At 39.9% G+C, this 19,084-nt stretch overlaps 1 protein-coding gene across 1 annotated transcript in view; it reads left to right on the plus strand.

The window, feature by feature from the left end:
• SPIDR (scaffold protein involved in DNA repair) overlaps positions 1-19,084 on the plus strand; it is a 305,726-nt gene that overhangs the window by 66,173 nt on the left and 220,469 nt on the right. Inside the window, exon 6 of the mRNA XM_075213492.1 lies at positions 5,718-5,944. Within this exon, the coding sequence (XP_075069593.1) occupies positions 5,718-5,944 (227 nt within the window). The remainder of the gene's footprint in view (positions 1-5,717; positions 5,945-19,084) is intronic.

Raw genomic sequence — 19,084 nt, forward strand, 5'->3', positions numbered from 1 at the left:
GGCTTTGTTTAAGCAGTGCTGGAGTAGGCAGTGCACTGATGTTATAATGATCATAAATATCAGCAATTCCTATTGCCATCAGCAGTTTCACCTGCTTTGTTTACTGGTCCATGTGACAAAATTTCTGAGGAAACCCTAAACCAGTTTCTGAGTGTATTTTCCATCAGTACTAAATGTGTGCCAAGGCAGGTCTGTATGATTGAATTTTAACAAAGTGGTTAAAATGCAACAAAGTTATTAGATGGATGTCACCTAAGTTGAAATCTACTAAACTGTGGTTTACAAAGTTTTTTTTAACCACCATACTCTGGAAACACGAACAGCACAATGTATCAAGCTGTGGTTTGCATTAAATCCATCATTCATTGTGTGGCAGTTTAAAAAGATTACAGGGACAGTTGGGTGGTATTTCCCTCTTCACGCTGCTCTTCTTGTAAAGTCATTGTGCATTCACCGGACAGTGGTGTATTAGCATTGCTGGTGTGTTAGTTGGGGTTGGAGGTGTACTGGCACTGTCTAAACAGATAGCTATGCTCATTGCATGTTACCGGTAGTGGCACATGCTGATTTGACCCTACCTACAAACAATTCATTCTTTCTACAACATGAAGCCACTTTCACAGCATTTTCCAGGGCCACTTTTAGTTCCCAATCTGTCCCTGCTCACAGAAGATGTGAGATTGTGACTTCAAACCTTAGGCCATGTGTAAATAGTTTGCCGCTTCTTCATTATCTTTAAAAAAGAGCCAGGGAAGAGTGGAGACAGAAGATTTAAAGATAGATATTAATAACTGTCTGATATTTGTTTGAATCCCTGTATCACTTCCTGATCAGTGAGGAATTCCAGGGAAAAACTTTCTCTAGAAACTCTAACTGCAGAACATCTGCAAGATTTACTATTGCACTCTTCTTCCTGTAATCCAGTCCTCCTCTGTGTTTTGTAAAGCAAACGCACTGTGAATGGCACTAATTGCAGAGACTAACCGTATCAGCCATATTTGAGAAATCTCACCAATCAGAGCCATGTTTACAATATTTTACTTTTTTCTGGTCATGTGGTTTTGCAAACCACTCTTGATACATTGCATTGTTTATATACTTCCCAGGCCTGAGTATCACCGTTGAAGGTGTGAAACATGTCAATTTTGATATTTAACAAAACGTCATTTTGATACATCTGGGATCCAGTTTAGATCCCTGTTGGATAAATAGCCACAGTGCATTCACACCGTATGTACGACTTATGCGTGGTTCTTGGTTACTTAATCAGGCGGCCGCTGTTATCAAATTCTCATTAATATAGAACAAGATGTACAGATACTTTTGTATCCCCTGTAACATGTCATATTAAACTTAAAGTCCTATGGCATTTGCAGACTATTCTAGGTGCAGTAGCCAGGTTTGTGTGGAAAAATGAGCGGAGATTTTGATCGTACTAATGGTAAAAATACGCAGTCATGATATTCTGAGGAACATCACGGCTAATTGGATTCCCCCCTATATCTTAGTAGAAGCAGTGATTGAAGTGGTGGTGTATACTGACACTTCTCCTACTGCTTTAATTATAAATCTATCAAATGCCATTCACTTACATTGGAATTTGGTAAAGTACAAGAAACCAATGTAGACACTGACAGAGCAGAGCAGTAGTAGAAGGTTTTATGATGATATTGAATCCAGCCACTGCATTCAAAATGGATTGTAGGAGTGAATGTCTGACTAGTGGAAGACTAAAAAGAAGGGAATTGCATTGGATTAACATTTTTGGAGGGTCTTGAGTAAGGTGTGTATTCTGGAAGTGATTTGAGGAAAAAAAAATGTATTTGATAATTTTGGCCAACATTAATGATGGGGGGGGGGTGTAAGGTGTCAAGGAAAAGGAATTGGTAGACATGGGGAGTGGGGATTGGGGGTTGACCATATATACCTTAGTGTTGCATAGATACAATCATAGGAGAGAAAGAGGCCACATTTACAAGAGATAATATTCCATAATCTATTACCAATGTAAGCTTCACTTTCAAATCTTCTTTCTGATGATCCCTACTTTATATGTGGCACTGCATATCCTGAACAATAAGGTTTTGCTGCGATTTTAGGCCTGGAGATGTATGAAACAGGATTGAATATTGATTACATGTGGGGAAGAAAGAACAGTTTGGAGCCAACAGGAATAGAGATGTCTGACAGTGGTTGCAATGCAGTTCTTCCGACAGTGTAAACGTAATCCGTGTGACAAAACGAGTTTGATAACACCTTAACTAGCCTGTCTCTCATTTCTCACAAAATGTACATTATAACATGTACTTTTTATAGCCCTGTTTTTGTTCCCCAGCTCACCAGAGTACATCTGCAGTGTTTAATTTCATGTGGATAAGGGGTCATTGTAGCCCATTCTAAATATGTATATTGTTCACTATATCTTGCTGATATTGCAGTGAAGCTGTTATTCATTGTTCTTAAAGTAAAGCCAGGTGGGTTATGGGTAAAGATCAGGTGGTGTCCAGGATACAGGTGAGGGGGCTGGAGCTGCATTCATTCTCCCCCTCCTTTCTCTACAGGAAGCATGGAACAGCTGGGGATCCTGTGACATCACAAAGTAGTGTAAGGGGTTAATTTCAGGAGGAGTTACTGATATCTTAGATTTAGAGGTGGGGAAGGCCAATTATTATCCATTGTCCTCCACAAGACTAGTTCAGACATTTTGTCTGCAACCAAGTAGGGGAGTTTCTGTGGAAGCACAGTTCCTCTCCACTCGAATCCAGCCTCACCAACCCCCTAATACAGCACCCACCAATGTTTAAGAGGGAGAGAGCCAGGGGTTTGCCCAGGGAGGGGAGAGCACTGTGAAAATTTGACCCTAAATATAAGGAGCCAGCCATTCCTGGGTGGGAAGGATGTTCATTCTGTGATTTTATTTCTGGAAGGGGCAAGATCTGGTGTTGAGTTGCCATTCTGAGTGAACTGGATCTTCAAGTCAGGACAGACAGGTGACTGTAACTCCTTAAGCTAGTGGGGTAAGAGACAGATGATGTGGTAAACCTGCCTGGTGTTTTACTGTTTGTATATAATATTCTACTGTTGTTTTTATTACAATAAATATACTGTTGTACTTTTCTAACTGCATTTGCCTGAGTGACTATAAAAACCCTAGAAGGTACTGGTTAGGCTTTCCTGGCATAGTAAGGCACCCCTGGGTGACCAGCCAGTGTGACACAGGCAGTTTTGGGCCAGTAAACCCGGTATCTTCATAATCCATATAACGTTTTTTTAAGGGATGTTTCTATCCAGAGAGTAGTTAAGTTTAAAGCACCACTTGTGGCTACTTTTATTTTTGCTGGCCTACAAACATTACAGAAAGACCATCCACTTTTTTCACCATATGTAAACCACACACATTCTTGTATCTACTTGTTTAAAAACCTGTTGCTTTTCATTTTTTGGGGTTGAAAGAGGATTAACCCACTCACTAACAGACTTCATGATCACAGTAGCGCTATAGTCGTACTAGCTATTACTACTGCTACTACAGTAATTTCCTCACAAGCTAAAGTAACTGATTGTAAAAGTTCTGGCTAAAGTTCAGCACTATCCTGTAATGCAGCACAACCCTGCTCAGACTCCTTGCTATGTTCTCTTGAATATGACATGTTCCTTTTATTAATACTTATACTTTCTAATTTAACAGGGGATGATTTAATGATGCAAAACAGATAGACATATCAAAATTATCTCACAAAATACTATTTAAATAAGGTTTTGGGACTGGGAGAAAACTGAAGTCAACTTTATTGCTATAAAAGCATCATAATCACTTGCATTTGAGGAAAGGTCATTAATTCACCATGGTGTATGTAGCTACACTGTCGATGCATTGTGCAGTTTGGTCCAAAAATAGACATTTTTGCAGAATACAGAAGACTCTTACCAGGTTAAGGGACTTGACTTGAATGGCCATGTGTGTTCTTTCCCACAAGACAGTGTGCTCCTTTAACAGCAGTTGCACTGTGGAAGATGAGAGTGCCACCCTGCCAGCCAGGTGTGATTTACTGGTGCCCACTGCTGTGTTTCAGACATGGATATGTTCAGTATCACTGTTGTGCTCTGAAGCAGGTGTACAGGCAGTAAAATCCTCCTTCTGTTAAGGTGCCAGCCATATGTGGTGCCCTCTTGTGTTTTGGGCATCATGTGGAGCACAGCCAAGAAAATATAATTAACAGATTGGCCAGTCACTGAAGATCTGGATTTTGGGTATACATGCAGTGTGCCTATAATATAATTGTCAGATGGGCCCAATAGAGGCCCTACCTTCCAGCCCAGACCACAACATTTTGAGTCTGAAGCTGGATCCACAATGCAGACCTCTCTAAGAACTCACTCAGATTCAGTCATGTTTCAGAAGTTGGATTCCCAATTTTCAGCCATATACATTTTTTTTAAAAGATGTTGTACTGAGGAGCAGTAAGATGCTTGTTCTTGCTGCTCCAGTGCTAGGATTTCTGGGGAGCTAGAGGCGCACATTTGCTATTTTTTTTTTCTTTTCTTCTCAATAAGTTTGCCTGAGCCATGCTACCTTAACTCCAGACACAGCGCCCAACCGGGTCACAGGTTTGGAGAGTGCATTAGCATATGCATAAAGCCAGTTTTGAAGGGGTCTGTGATTTGCAAGACGTCAGACGTCTGTACAGATGTTATTGTGATCACTTATCATAGGTAATAAGCTTCTGTTGGTGAAAAGATTTATAGTTCAGTTTTAGTGAGAGGATATCCAAGATAAATTGGCAAAAAGACATTCAGTAATGTGCGCCAATACTGATGTGAAAGATCTCCAGGCGACGGATAAATATGTGTGACATAGAGGTGATACTGAAATTCAGTTACACTTATCCTGCCCTCTAAAATATGCAAACATGTCATCAGACATTTGACTGTAATTAGTGTGGGATCTTTGAACTGTCATTTCTATATTTCTAAACTATTTTCCAATTTCTGAATATGGAATTCAGGAATTGGAAATAGTTTAGAAAAAGGTCTGTGTATGTAATACTGTATCTACCTTTATAATATACATGATGGTGTACATTATAAAGGTATATACAGTATTATATGCACAGAGCTTTGGGGGCAATAGATCATTTTATTCAGTATATTTTATGATTTTAGTACATTTTTATTAGATTAAATTAGTGACATTACATACACTGAGTATGACTGTATATATATTAAATAAGCAAATATCTAGTAGGTTTGTAGTTTCAGATGGTGCCTTGGCCTGCTATAGTGCGTAATTACCTATAAAAGACAAGTCTTTTTTAGAGCACCAGTGAATGAAATAAACTAGCGATGGACAGTTTATAATATAATTATGCACCACATGGTCCTACTAGTGACTATAAAGATCTGCTCTTTTTTTTTTTTTCCCTTTTAAATCGAAGTACTGTTTGGAAGACCTGCAGAATGGCTGCGAATAGCGGATCATTATTACTGCAGGAAGAAGTACTTCATGGACAGTTATATTTTATTCTTACTGTACTTTTGTAATCAAAGTTTAAATTTTTAGTTTTTTTTTAATATGCCGTGCTGTACATTGCTAAACATCCGACAAGAGAAATATATTTGAATCCATTATATGCCATTTACAAGTAACTAAGAAAGTAGATAACTTAGTGCTTGCTTCTCCATTGTGATATCTGTTTTTGTTTGCTTTTGTATTCTAGGCCATTGACATTGTTGAATATCTGTCTGATGATCCACAAGATGAACCTACTTTACCAGCTACTAGACAGGGCACTTCAGTGGGTGATGATCTTATTCCATCTTCTGGGAAATCAGCCAGTGACTGGTTAAAAACGGCACAAATTCTGCTTCAGACACCAGAGAAGAAAACAGACCGAAACTTCAAGACTCCAGAGGACTCTGCTAAGAAGAGAAAGCACTTCCTCAGGTTGGTAGCCATGTGACCACTAGCTTCATGCTCTCCTGTAGAGCAATTGTATTGTCATGAATAAGGATGGCAGGAGTGAAAGGGGGATCTTGGTCTAGCATTAGAGATCAAGCTTTCCAAAAATGTTCACCTTTTTATAATACTTTTTCAAATAAATCAACATTGCATTGTACCTATAGAACTATATATAAGACTAAAATGTGTATGCTTATGAAGCATTAAATATATACAGTGATTTAGCTGTCCACTGTAGTAATCTTAGACCAGATTGACTAAAAATTAAACGTGTGGGAAAAAATTTGGACACTCTAATCAAACGTCTGATTAGGTTTGTCTGATAAAAATGGGGGCTGCTAGGCAATCTTACTGTTCTAAATGGGTTCATGGGCATAGATCAGGGTACTCAAGCTGACTGGAGCTGCATATGGGGCACCTTTTTAATGATTGATGAGAAGTGATCTTATAAAAATATAAACGAAAACCAACAAAAAGCTTTGCTGCTTTCAAATCTAGTGTAAACATTAATGGAACAGTTCCTAAGAACCTGCAATGGCAAAAGTACAGCTTTCATTCTGGAGACATAAAGGATAATGGCCTTTATTGCCTTTTTTGGTTGATTTAAATGTGCATAAAGAGACCTATGACAAAATGAGGCCCTGGCGCCATGACAGAGGGTAAGCCAACACCTCATTGCCACATAATAAATTACATTACAGGCTAATCTGTGTATCAGTGGCTTCACAAAGAAGCATCCCGATGACAAAAAACAAGAGGACGGGTGGCGGTGTTCTTGGCTGTCTCCAGTGACATTCTACTGTTCCATAGCTCACCCAGAAACAGGAGAGGTGGCAGTGTTCAGTGCTGAAAGTAAAATTGTAATAATAGGGCTGGCAGTGTTTTTAAAAGTCTCTAGTAACATTCTACTGTGCCATAGCTCATACAGAAACAGGATGGGTGGCAGCGTCCTTGTCACTCTCCAGTCTTCAGTTGCATTGTTCTTATCACTCTTCAGTCTCAGTCATGATAATACTAATCCCTCTGTGTCATGTGCTAAAGCCTATGTTGAAGTGCACACTGGTTTTAATACAGGGAAATAAAAAAAATAAATGCTTGTACCTTTTTAAAGAAAAAAACACCTCTAATAAAGGTGAAAGTTTACTGTCGAAAAACATAAAATTGCCAACAACTTTACCAGTCCGGGTTCCTCCCTCATCTTTGGCGGCACTACAGACAGCATGTAATAAATTTATTATGGGAAGGCAAGAGACCCAGACTCAAGCGTGCCACCTTGACAGAGCCAGCCGACGAAGCAGGACTTTGTCTACCTCTTCTTTATAATTATTGCTATGCCACCCAGTTACACCACATGATCTCTTGGCATACTACATGACCCGGAGGCCCCACTGCACTATCTTCCATGGTTGTCTGGAAGTCACAGACCTGCCTCGGCATCTGGCTGCCCCACAATCCGATTTACTCTCTTAATATAGTACTTTGTAAATAAGCTCTTCGATCATGCCTTTCTACCCAAAATATTCACAAGCATACCGGCATCAGCTAGCTCCCTTCTCTGTTAGATCCCAGCACCCTCATCAGTGTGTACATCATCCTTGCACAATACTAATTCATCTCCGCTCGAATTCACCATTACAGAAGTCTCTGTACTTTCATTTAATTGCCGGTAATGGACTTCCCAGTGGAATTTAATTTAATTAGTTCATTTTACAACAGAGCTGTCATAATTTTTGGGCAATTATTTTACACCAGACCAAATGTTAAAATGTTGTGCTGACTCATCTGCATCACCATTGGGTGTCTTGGGAAAGCTAAGTTTTTTCCTAGCAGCATTTGCCAATGAAACTAAGCAAGGATGAATCGTTGTGTCATGTACACTTGAGCTGTCAGCTTGCTGACCAGGAGCTCATTGCATCTCTTGAGATCTGGTTCAGCTGGAAAGAAAGAGAAGACATAGCTCTTAACCTAGGAGCATGCACAGTTGCCAAAATGTAGTGATCTTATTTCAAGATGTTGATATCTCTCAGATCTTGGCGAAGCAAATAAAGTACTTGATCTACAAGTTCTACATAGTTAGCGGAATTGCTTTGTTTCACCTCCTCCTTCAATTTCTCTAGCTGCTTTTTCAAATGTGTAATTAGGGGTATTACTTCTCAAGCTAACAGTGTATGAATTCACTTCACAGGTGACTACTTAGAGTTTTTTCAGCACCTTGCACAACACGGAAAGTAATCTCCACTGCGCTGGACTAAAGTATAATCCCCCTCAAATTTGATTCTTCATGCAGCAGCTGCAATCTCCTACATGTGGTTGCAGAATACCAAAAATGACCCACATTATTTCTGTACACAGACAGCATCTCCTGCATGTCACTGTTATTTTTTAAAAAGTGTGGTACCACCAAGTTGATTGTGTGAGGAAAACAGGGATTGTGATGGAATTCTCCCCGCTGTAATGCTGTCTCATATTGGTGACGTTATCACAAATTACATATCCTCACTAGAGTCCAAGCGGGATAAGCCATGTGGCAATAACATCCCTTAGTTTTTCAAACAGGTTGTCATTGCCTCTTAATGTAGCTGGTGATACACAAATGTTGGATACCACTTTGTATTTGCAACACGATGAGGGGGATATTTGTATAGCGGCAGTAATGAGGATGTTGATGAGGATGATGATGTTTGTGTAAGTCCTGCACCAGTGGAAGCAGTTCTTGCCAATGATAAGAAGAAGGCCATTGTCATACCTGGGCATAAGACCAAAAAATCCACTTCTTATGTGTGGAATTATTTCTACCCAAATCCTGACAACAGTTGTCTTGCCATTTGTAGCCTTTGTAAAGCCACACCGACAACACCTCATCAATATCCTCACTAGTGATCGGAGTTATTACTGCATCCAAGTTGCTAAGGCTAGATGACTTCTCCCCTATCTAGGATTCTTGAGTGTTAGTTCCACTGCTGCTGCTGCAGGTTGATCTTCATCCCAGAAGTAGACCAGGAAGAAGACTACTAGTAGTTTTCAACAATTGAATGTTAAACAATCCCCTGTAAGAGAAAGCAAGTATGAAAGCTGTCACCCAGTTGCAAAGCGGATCACAGACGCCATGGCAACTATGCTAGTATTAGATCTGCGTCCAATATCCACAATTAATGCAGCTGGTTTTAGACCGTAAATTGAGGTCCTGTGTCCCCGTTACCAAATTCCATCACGACACCCTTTTACTAGAAAAGCAATTCCTGACTTCTAGCAGAAGATTCCATAAAATGTCATTATTGGGCTTCAAAATGCCATTCTACCCACTGCACACTTATCTACAGATATGTTGACAAGCTGAACTGGGCAAACTAAAGATTATATGATTGTGACAGCCCACTGGGTTGGTGGATTGCCTTCAGGAGCAGGAACAGCAGCAGCATGTAACCAAAAACGTCAGCTTATTCAAAGGCAGGCTAATCTGTGTATCAGTGGCTTCACAAAGAAGCATCCCGATGACAACCTGTTTGAAAAACTTAGGGATGCCATTGCAACATGGCTTATACCGTTTGGACTCTCCTGAGAATGTCATTTTTGATAAAGCCACCAATATTATGAGAGCATTACAGATGGGTGAAATCCATCACATTCCCTGTTGTGTTCACACAATCTACTTGGTAGTACAGTGTCTTTTGAAAAATGACAGGGACGTGCAGGAGATACTGTCTGTTGCCCCAAAAATTTCGGGACATTTCCGCATTCTGCAACAGCATGTAGGAAATTGCAGCAGCTGCAAGAACAATTTAATTTGCCCTGCCACCAGCTGACGCAAGAGGTGGTAACAAGGTGTAGTTCCCCACTTTATATGCTTGTGAGGATGGAGGAATAGCGAAAAGCCATCCACACTTTCTGCACAAGCCATGATATTGGGAAAGGAGGGGATGTATTTTACTCAAGTGCAGTGGAGAATACTTTCCGTGTTGTGCAAGGTGCTGAAACGATTTGAAGTAGTCACTTGTGAACTGAGTTCAGACACTGATAGCTTGAGCAAAGTGATTCCCTAGACTTTTTGGAAAATCACTTTGAAGGAGGAGATAAAACCGAGAAATTACGCTAAGTATGTTGCACTTGTAGATGAAGCACTTTAATTGCTTCTCAAGTTATCTTCTGGAAATCGTATCACTACATTTTGGCGACTATGCTTGAACCTAGGTGCAAGAGCTATGTCTTCTCTTTGTGTCCCAGATCACAAGAGATGCAATGAGCTCCTGGTGAGCAAGTTGACAGTTGACGTGGTACCTGACATGACGGTGTCCCCTATTTCAGTTTCTCCGGCTACTGCTGCTAGGAAAAAAATAAGCTTTTCTAAGAGACCCAAGGATGATGCAGATTATTCAGCAGGACATTTTGACATTTGGTCTGGTCTAAAAGAATTGCCCAAAAATTGTGACCGCTCTGTCGTAAAATGAAGTACAAACTCCATGAGGAAGGCATTTAGATCAAAGTACAGAGACTTCTGTAATGGTGGATTCCAGCCGGGATTAATTAGTATTGAATGATGATGTACGCACTGATGAGGGTGAGAATGATGACAATGTAAATTGCAGGTGCTGGGATCTAGCTGAGAGAAGGAAGCTGAAGCTAGCTGATGCAGGAATGGTTATTAATATCTGGGTAATATGCAATGCTGGCAATTTTATGTTTTTCTACAGCAAAGTTTCACCTTTATTAAAGATGTGGTGTTTTGTTTTTTGGTTTGTTTTTTTCCACATTTTTGCTTTTGACATTTATGTTACAGAGACTTCTGTAATGGTGGTTTCCTGCGGGGTTGAATTACTATTGTGTTAGGATGAAGTTTGTTTTCAATTATCCTTTCAATTTCTTCTCTCTCGTACGTGTGACCACATACTTTCTTTATCACCATCTCTAACCCGCTGGTACACCCCAGATTGGACTTCGTCTGATAAATACACGCATCCCAGGGGGGGTCAGCGCTCGTTGCCATGTATTAGCTGTAGAATTACCACAGTTATTTAAGTAACGGTTGGAGCGATCAAAGGAACCATAACTGATTTAATAAGCCATTCTCAGTTTCACTGTACCGAACGTGTGCTCTGGGTGACAGCGATCTCCTCGTCTTCATTTTCCAAATCTTCGTCTGCAGGGGCCGGTGATACACCCATTTGTTTTCTCAGGTGTCTTAGCTGTTCTTTAAACTGGACATATTTATCATCCTGCCTCTGTTGGGTTTAAGGTAGCTAAGCTATTGGTAGCTTGTTTTGAGGGGGCCTGAACAAACTAAGCACTTTAGCCACAAAACTGGCACTCCTTGTCGCTGGGGTGTTTGGTTTGTTAAACCGTACATGTCCTTTTTAATATCTTACATAAGAGTGGGTGGGAGGGCCTAAGGACAATTCAATCTTGCACCTCTTTTCTTTTTTTTTTTCTGCCACTCCTGTGTGGCAATGTTACCTAGATGTCCTGTGAACTGCCATGTGTTTGTGCTTGCTGCCTCTTTGTCCGAAAGTGTACCGAAAATAATATTGTGACCTGTGAGGTTGTCAAAAGTGACTGGAAATTAGTGTTATTGAGGTTAATAATAATGTAGGAACAAAAAAAACGAGCAAAATGATGTGATTTTAGCATATTTTAGCAATTTTTCCAAAATATTACAGATCCACGTGAGGGCGGTTTTACAAAAACCAAAATGCAAAGTTAATCCATATTCAAAACCAAAACATGGGGGTCATTCTGCATCTCTAACATTTTCTCGCAACCTAGCCTTGGCAGGCTGCACAGTGTATGAAGTCTTCAGCATCCATCTCTTTGGAAATTTGTATGGTATTTGAACCCAGCATCCTGTCCTTATCTCTTCAGCGTTGTGCAAAGAAATGGCCACAATTCTGAAGGTGTGCCAATTGCATGCACACTTTTTCCGAATGTTTGGGGAATTTCCTCTGAAATGCAGATCTCAGATCTGACAGTAAATCGTGTAGCTGTGCATGCATGAATCGGAATTCTCTAAGGGATAAAATCATTACAGAAATCACATCTGACTTAAGACTGCATAGGTGACTTAAGACTGCATAGGTGCGTACCCAGCTTAACAAATGTGCCTGGAGCTTTCGACATGAAACTATTATTGTTGGCGCTTATTTATAAATTGACAACATATTGCACAGCACTGTACTTTGAGGGGATTATTGTATAAACAAAGGACTTGCATTGGTGCTGTATACAACTGTTTCTAAGATTGTGAGCATAGCTGATCAGTGTTGTATCTAATTAAAATGACCACTTCTGCCTTGATGATACAAAGTGTTTGATGAAAGCCACAGTATAAATGCAGAAAACTAAAGTCATGTGTTCATTAAGTGTAGTAGGAATACAAGTACAAACCAAGGAGCAAAATTTTACTGAAGGCAATACTATGATAATAATAATACAAGTGCTATATTTATAATACAATCAAAACAAAATATGCAAGCAAAATAATAATTTTATATTAAATAATTATATTGCTGTTTACTTATTTTTGAAGAATACTTGGTATTATGTATGCAGTGAAATACAGCAGATCTAACAAAGTGTTGTTTTGTTTTAATTGTAAAAAAAAACAACCTATAAATTGTTTTGTTTGTTTGAGTAACCTTTTACCTCATTTTTTCATTTGGAGATATGTTACATTCCAATGCTATTTCTGTTGAATTTGATTTTTGGCAGTCTGCGTGCTTTGAATCATATGTTAATTATTCTGAATGTACTATTTTTTCCATGGAAATTCACTGAATCCAGCATGGGAAGATGACAAATTCCATTCTTAGCTGTTGATTAGTTTTGTATTGGCTTTTTCTTGTCAAGCCTCCTGGATATTGTAACTGAATACAAACTCTCACCCAACATGTGTAAACAAAGGAAATGGTATGGTTAATATCCTGCTTCAGATATCTTTTGCACAACTTAATGTGAAACCGTCTTAAGCTGAAAGCAAAAGACAAATTGGCAGATGTTTTTGAAGGTGGCATAAAGGTAAAGTGTACTGCAAAGTTGAAGAGAATGTTGTGATCATGTTAATGGAATTATCAAACAATTCCACTGTTTACATAGTATGATATGTTTTCAGGTGTCTTATTGTTTCCTTTTTCCTTTTTTTGTGTGGAATGGAATAGACATGCCTTCTTTTGCAGTGGTTCACAACACAATGGTAGAGCAACACTGGAGTGGCTTATAATGAAGAAAAAATATGTTTGTGTGTTGCCGAGTCAGAGATTTGACCTTAATACCCGTCTCTCTGTTGTTGGTATTCTCAAACCTTCTGTGCTACCCTCCCTTCCTACATCTTCCTCCCGCCATCTCAATCTCACTTTCACTCTCATTCCCTTCCTCTATATCTTGCTGCTGTCCACTCTGCATTTCTCTCCCCCAACTTTCCTCTATCAGTCTACCTCTCCCTACTTTCCTCCCTTCCTTGCTCTCTCTCCCTACTTTCTTCCCTTTCTTTTCTCTCTCCCTACTTTCTTCTCTTCCTTGCTCTCTCTCCCTACTTTCTTCCCTTCCTTGCTCTCTCTCCCTAGATTTTTCTCTTCCTTTCTCTCCCTAGTTTCTTCCCTTCCTTGCTCTCTCTCCCTAGTTTCTTCCTTTTCTTACTCTCTCCCTACTTTCCTTTCTTGCTCTGTCCATCCTTCCTTTTCTCCCTTCCTCGTTCTCCCTCCTTTCCTCGCTCTCTCGCCCTTTTTTCCTCCCTTCCTCGCTCGCTCTCTCGCCCTCCTTTCCTCCCTTCCTCGCTCGCTCTCTCGCCCTCCTTTCCTCCCTTCCTCGCTCGCTCTCTCGCCCTCCTTTCCTCCCTTCCTCGCTCGCTCTCTCGCCCTCCTTTCCTCCCTTCCTCGCTCGCTCTCTCGCCCTCCTTTCCTCCCTTCCTCGCTCGCTCTCTCGCCCTCCTTTCCTCCCTTCCTCGCTCGCTCTCTCGCCCTCCTTTCCTCCCTTCCTCGCTCGCTCTCTCGCCCTCCTTTCCTCCCTTCGCTCGCTTGCGCTCTCCCCTCCTTCGCTCGCTCGCGCTCTCCCCTCGCTCGCGCTCTCCCCTCCTTCGCTCGCTCGCGCTCTCCCCTCCTTCGCTCGCTCGCGCTCTCCCCTCCGCTCGCTCGCGCTCTCCCCTCCTTCGCTCGCTCGCGCTCTCCCCTCCTTCGCTCGCTCGCGCTCTCCCCTCCTTCGCTCGCTCGCGCTCTCCCCTCCTTCGCTCGCTCGCGCTCTCCCCTCCTTCGCTCGCTCGCGCTCTCCCCTCCTTCGCTCGCTCGCGCTCTCCCCTCCTTCGCTCGCTCGCGCTCTCCCCTCCTTCGCTCGCTCGCGCTCTCCCCTCCTTCGCTTGCTCGCGCTCTCCCCTCCTTTCCTACTTTCCTCCTTCCCTTGCTTTGTCTCTTCCTACTTCCCTTCTTCTCTCACTTGTCTCTCCTTCCTGGGAGATCAGGGATAGCGCAGTTTTTCTTATTGGAGCATTCTACCGTAATGAGTTCTGAAAGAAAAATAGCACAATTACTTTAACTGTATAACGCAGATATACATATATGGGGTGATGTACCCACTTCTATATAATTATAAGTAAATCACTGATTAGTTTCTAGACCATATAAAGGTATGAGGCCCCAGGCTTAGTCACTTTAACAGATTTACCACCTCTCTTGTGGTATCCATAATAATCTACCGTAGGGGTGGGTTTATTCTGTATAATACACACCTTATCTTAATGAACCCTGGAGGGATGACATAAGAACCATTTATACAGAACTTCTGTCCGGACGTTTATATATGCACTGTATATCAGTTTTCTACAGAGGCATACATTACAATAAAGGTAGTAAGTTTATAATTATCGTGCCATAAACATTTTACAGCTAATTACAAATGACTAATAGGACTCTATTATAAGCACTGGCCACCTTTTGACCATAAACTTTTTAATTTGTTTATTTGCCTGTGCGATGATATGCTGCAATTTAGTGCGTTTGGTGGTGAAAATTTTCGCATAATAGTGTTAAATAATAGCGTTTTACCATCTACACATAAGTATATCATCAGCAGCTATTGATTTCTTTTTAGAACTCTTATAATTCTTGAGAAACTGGAATTCATAATACTGGCATGAAAATTGCACAGTTAAACCAAATGTTTATAATAACTGCTTAGAGATATTGTTTTATTTGTTTTAGACTTTGAGAGTATAGTAAACGTCCGATTCTAGTAAGACCACAATCTGCAGTGTGTGAGTTATGGGGACCACCACTAGAGCCAGATTGTGATTATGTCGGCTTATCCACCCTGCTGGTTTTCTGGATCCTTTCATGATTAATAATCCTCTTTCTATTCTGTCCAATTTCTGCCTTTTGTGCTGTCCTTCGTCAGAACTTTGTATAAATGAGGTGTGATCATTCTGTTCACCTATAACTCATAATGTTTCTGGCAGATTTATTTTTTTAAATGGATTTTTTGGATGCAATTTATTCCTTTTTTTGGGCAAACAGCCTGGGCTTCAGTTATTTATTTTTTGATAATCCCGTCTGCCATTTTTCCTGTTACTTACTGGAGAAGTAGAACACACAGTTACTGTAGAATGCAGCGCATAGAAACACACACAAACACACACACACACGCTTGGACGCAATTTTCATTTACTAGGTAAGTGTAAATTGTGTCCCATACGTGGTAATTTGAGCCACACGTATCTTAAGATACATGCAACTTGGAAATGTACACGAATTGCGTACATTTTGGTTTCCTCAAATCTTACACCACGTGGAAAGCAGCTGCAACAGATATGTCTCCTAGAGGTGTACCTGCGTCTAGTTCTCCCTCAGCATAGCACATAAGCAGCATTAACATGCCCTTACTGTACTATGTCTATGCCCGCCAATTAAGCCCTCCACCCTCCCATTCCAACCCTCTATGCATAGAGATTCGCAAGGGGAAAATATGTCTTGTTCTGAGAGCACACTGAGATATAGATTAGTATACTACACATGCGCCATTCTAAATGGCTCTTTTTATGCTTACGAGTTAGACATCTGACTTGTGGCACCAGGACAGAGTCTATACACAACCAGTGTTGCGGTTTATTCTGTTTAGAATATGGACACACATCAGAGTCTGGTTATCATATTTAGTGAGATCCTAAACTATATATCTCCCCAAAATAAAGTTAGCCGGCCTAAAATATCAGCTATTTTACATTATTATAAGGGAATCCGTGTATCACAAAACGCATGATACCCAGGAGGGTCAGACCACAATGCATGCAGCTAGTGCCAGTTTTCGTTTGTTTTGGTAAACAATCTTGCTTGTGTATTTTCACAAGCTAATCTGTAAATAACATGTTCTTATTAATTTAGACACAAGTTATAAATGAATGCATAATCATACATTTCACTTATTGTGCAAGCTCTATTTTTACCCCTAATTTTATAATATAATAAAATACCCAGGATCTTTAAAATAGAAAATGCATTGATTAACCAAATACTGTCTTTCATTTGAATTGGACATTTTGGGCATAATACATTATCAGGCATGTCTGTGTCATGTGGACCTGCAATATTTACTGTAAATAGGTTTAACTTGAAACAAATTCAAATAATCCTTGTGCCATGAGTTAAGAGTTATTGGGGAAGATATTTTTCCACCTCACATGTGGGAAAATCTGGAGTTAATTGTCTGCATATGGCGGATTGTAAGACTCTTGTGTTTTACCTTGCTTCACCTTATAAGCACTGAAGTGAATAAACACACACCCCACAATGGAAATAAATTGCTGTTGGTAGCAAAGAACTGTGCACACCCAAAGGATCCTTCTTCCTTCTACAATATATGTCCACAGATGGTTACTGAATAGACAATTATTCTACTAAAGAGATTATTTTATATATATTACACTAAATACTGGACAAGTGCCATTGACCACTTTCAACATAAGACAGGACTTTATTGAAACAGTGTCATTGAGACAGTGAGAGCTTTTAACTCTTCTAGTGTCAGAAGTGTGGGGAGGTAGCCTCACTATCAGGACCAGGCAATTCTTATTAGATTTATGGCCCACACTTTATCAGCACAGAGGCGCCTCTTTGTTCACCCCGCACTTGTAGATACACGCCCACTTCATGGAACTCGCTATGTATAAGGAGACTACGCCTATTTTTGCAGGGTCACAGGTCCACTTGAGCATTCAAATTAAGAAAACTGTATAAACATAAAATGTGCCACCTACTTGAGTTAGCTTAATTTATGACTGAAATTAGTTAAGAGAGTAAGGGGACATAGGAACTGTCTTTATAATATCACTTGTGTGTGTTTCAGTGTTTTTATTAGATTGGTCGAAAACTTGATTCACCCAACAGAGGTGAAATTGTTTTTACTCCTCTGTAGATGCCAATCCATGCATTTCCCAATAAGCTGTATTTGTGCAAGAATAAATGGTGTGACAACGCAACAGCATTTGGACTGCGCTTTTGCTGTTTTACAAATTAAATTGGCAAATGTAGCTTTTTATTTGTTTTTCACATGAACTGAATTTTAAGTGATGTTATAAACAATAAAGTTGTGTTCTTATCCTTTTACTCTTAATAAGTAAAGCGATCAGTGGTCGAGGCTAGTATACAAATTGCTAATCGGTTTTGAGTTATTGCAAATACACGTGTGTTGACCTCATTACTTCTGTAACCAGCACAACTACCCAACCACAGTAGTGTCATGAGAAAGTCCTAAAATTACAATTCTACATAGGTGTTTACACCCCAAACCTATATTTATTGTCTTTACCCTCACAAATAAGTGCATTTTATGTTTTTATAATTACATTTTGGGTTAAAGTTGTATATTTTGTGTGGACCTTGACATAGCCAAAATGGAAGTGATGAAGGAAGGTATTGGCACATACAAGGGACTTGGCTGCTTGGAGCTGGAGCAGGTTTTACTGCTGGAGATGTGGTGTAGGTAGAGTTACGTAGGTAGTTAAGCTCATCAGAGCCATTCGCTAGGAAGTGGACTAATGAGAAGAGTTTACCCTGTTACCTGTTGCCCAACATAGCCTCAGACATAACATCAGAAATGTATTGGTGTCATTACTGTTATATGTTAATTCCTGTTATGTAAATGTTCTCTTTTAATTCTGAGGTAATGATATATTTATAAGAATATAACTTAGTCTACAGATATATAGGGCCTGAATCATTAAGGAAAGCAAAGCATGAAAAAGAAGTAACTTTTCACCTAGGCAAAAACCATGTTGCATTGGAGAGGAAGGTAAATATAAAATGTGGGGACAGATTTATAATTGGGGTAGGACTTGTTCTAGATCAACTTTAAATTTCAGTGTAACACTAAAGCTATCAAGTATTTGTGTGCTACATGAATAAAAAGCCAGTATTTAACTTATGTGCAAAATAATTTACTAGTTGAAATCCCTTGGATAGTAACATGGTTTGTCCAGGACAAAACGTACTCCTTTTTTGGTTTGCTCTCCTTAATGACTTAGGCCCGTGGAGGCTAATGCTGAGGTGCCCACATAAGAGTACAAAAATTAAGCTCTGAAAAGATGCATGTAAAAATAGCGTAATTATTCTCATATGGGTTGGTGTACGCATCATATACTTACATGAATCCATTATTCGATTTGATTTAAGTAAGTAACCTGCTGTAATACATCAGATATATATTATTCCTCATTGTGTACAAATGAGAAGTAGCAAAAACTTTAATTTTAAAATTTGCCCACAAAATCATATAATATATGCACAAACAATGAAGAAAGCTCCAATTCACTTCAATGGGGAATTTTCAATCAGCCAATCAGAAGCCGCTAGCTAGATCTGGTGATGGTCATCATTAGTGTGTATTTGCACCCACTCTCAGACATGACTTGATCTGTTCGCAATTATGTGAGCACGCCATTTCTGGACTCCGCTTGTATTAGATGGCCTCTAGTTGCAAGCAGGTGCTAGATACAATATTTACATGCTTATGGCTTTTTTGTGGTCATGTGCAGTATAATTTTATGCAAACGGGCGTGCATCCGAGCATCCGTTATCAGCACTATTAACTCTATCTCACTTGTATTAATATTCATTTAATCAAGTAAACAGAATGGTACAGTATATTAAATACACCTTT

Source organism: Mixophyes fleayi, chromosome 5, assembly GCF_038048845.1.
Source record: "Mixophyes fleayi isolate aMixFle1 chromosome 5, aMixFle1.hap1, whole genome shotgun sequence".
Taxonomy (NCBI): domain Eukaryota; kingdom Metazoa; phylum Chordata; class Amphibia; order Anura; family Limnodynastidae; genus Mixophyes; species Mixophyes fleayi.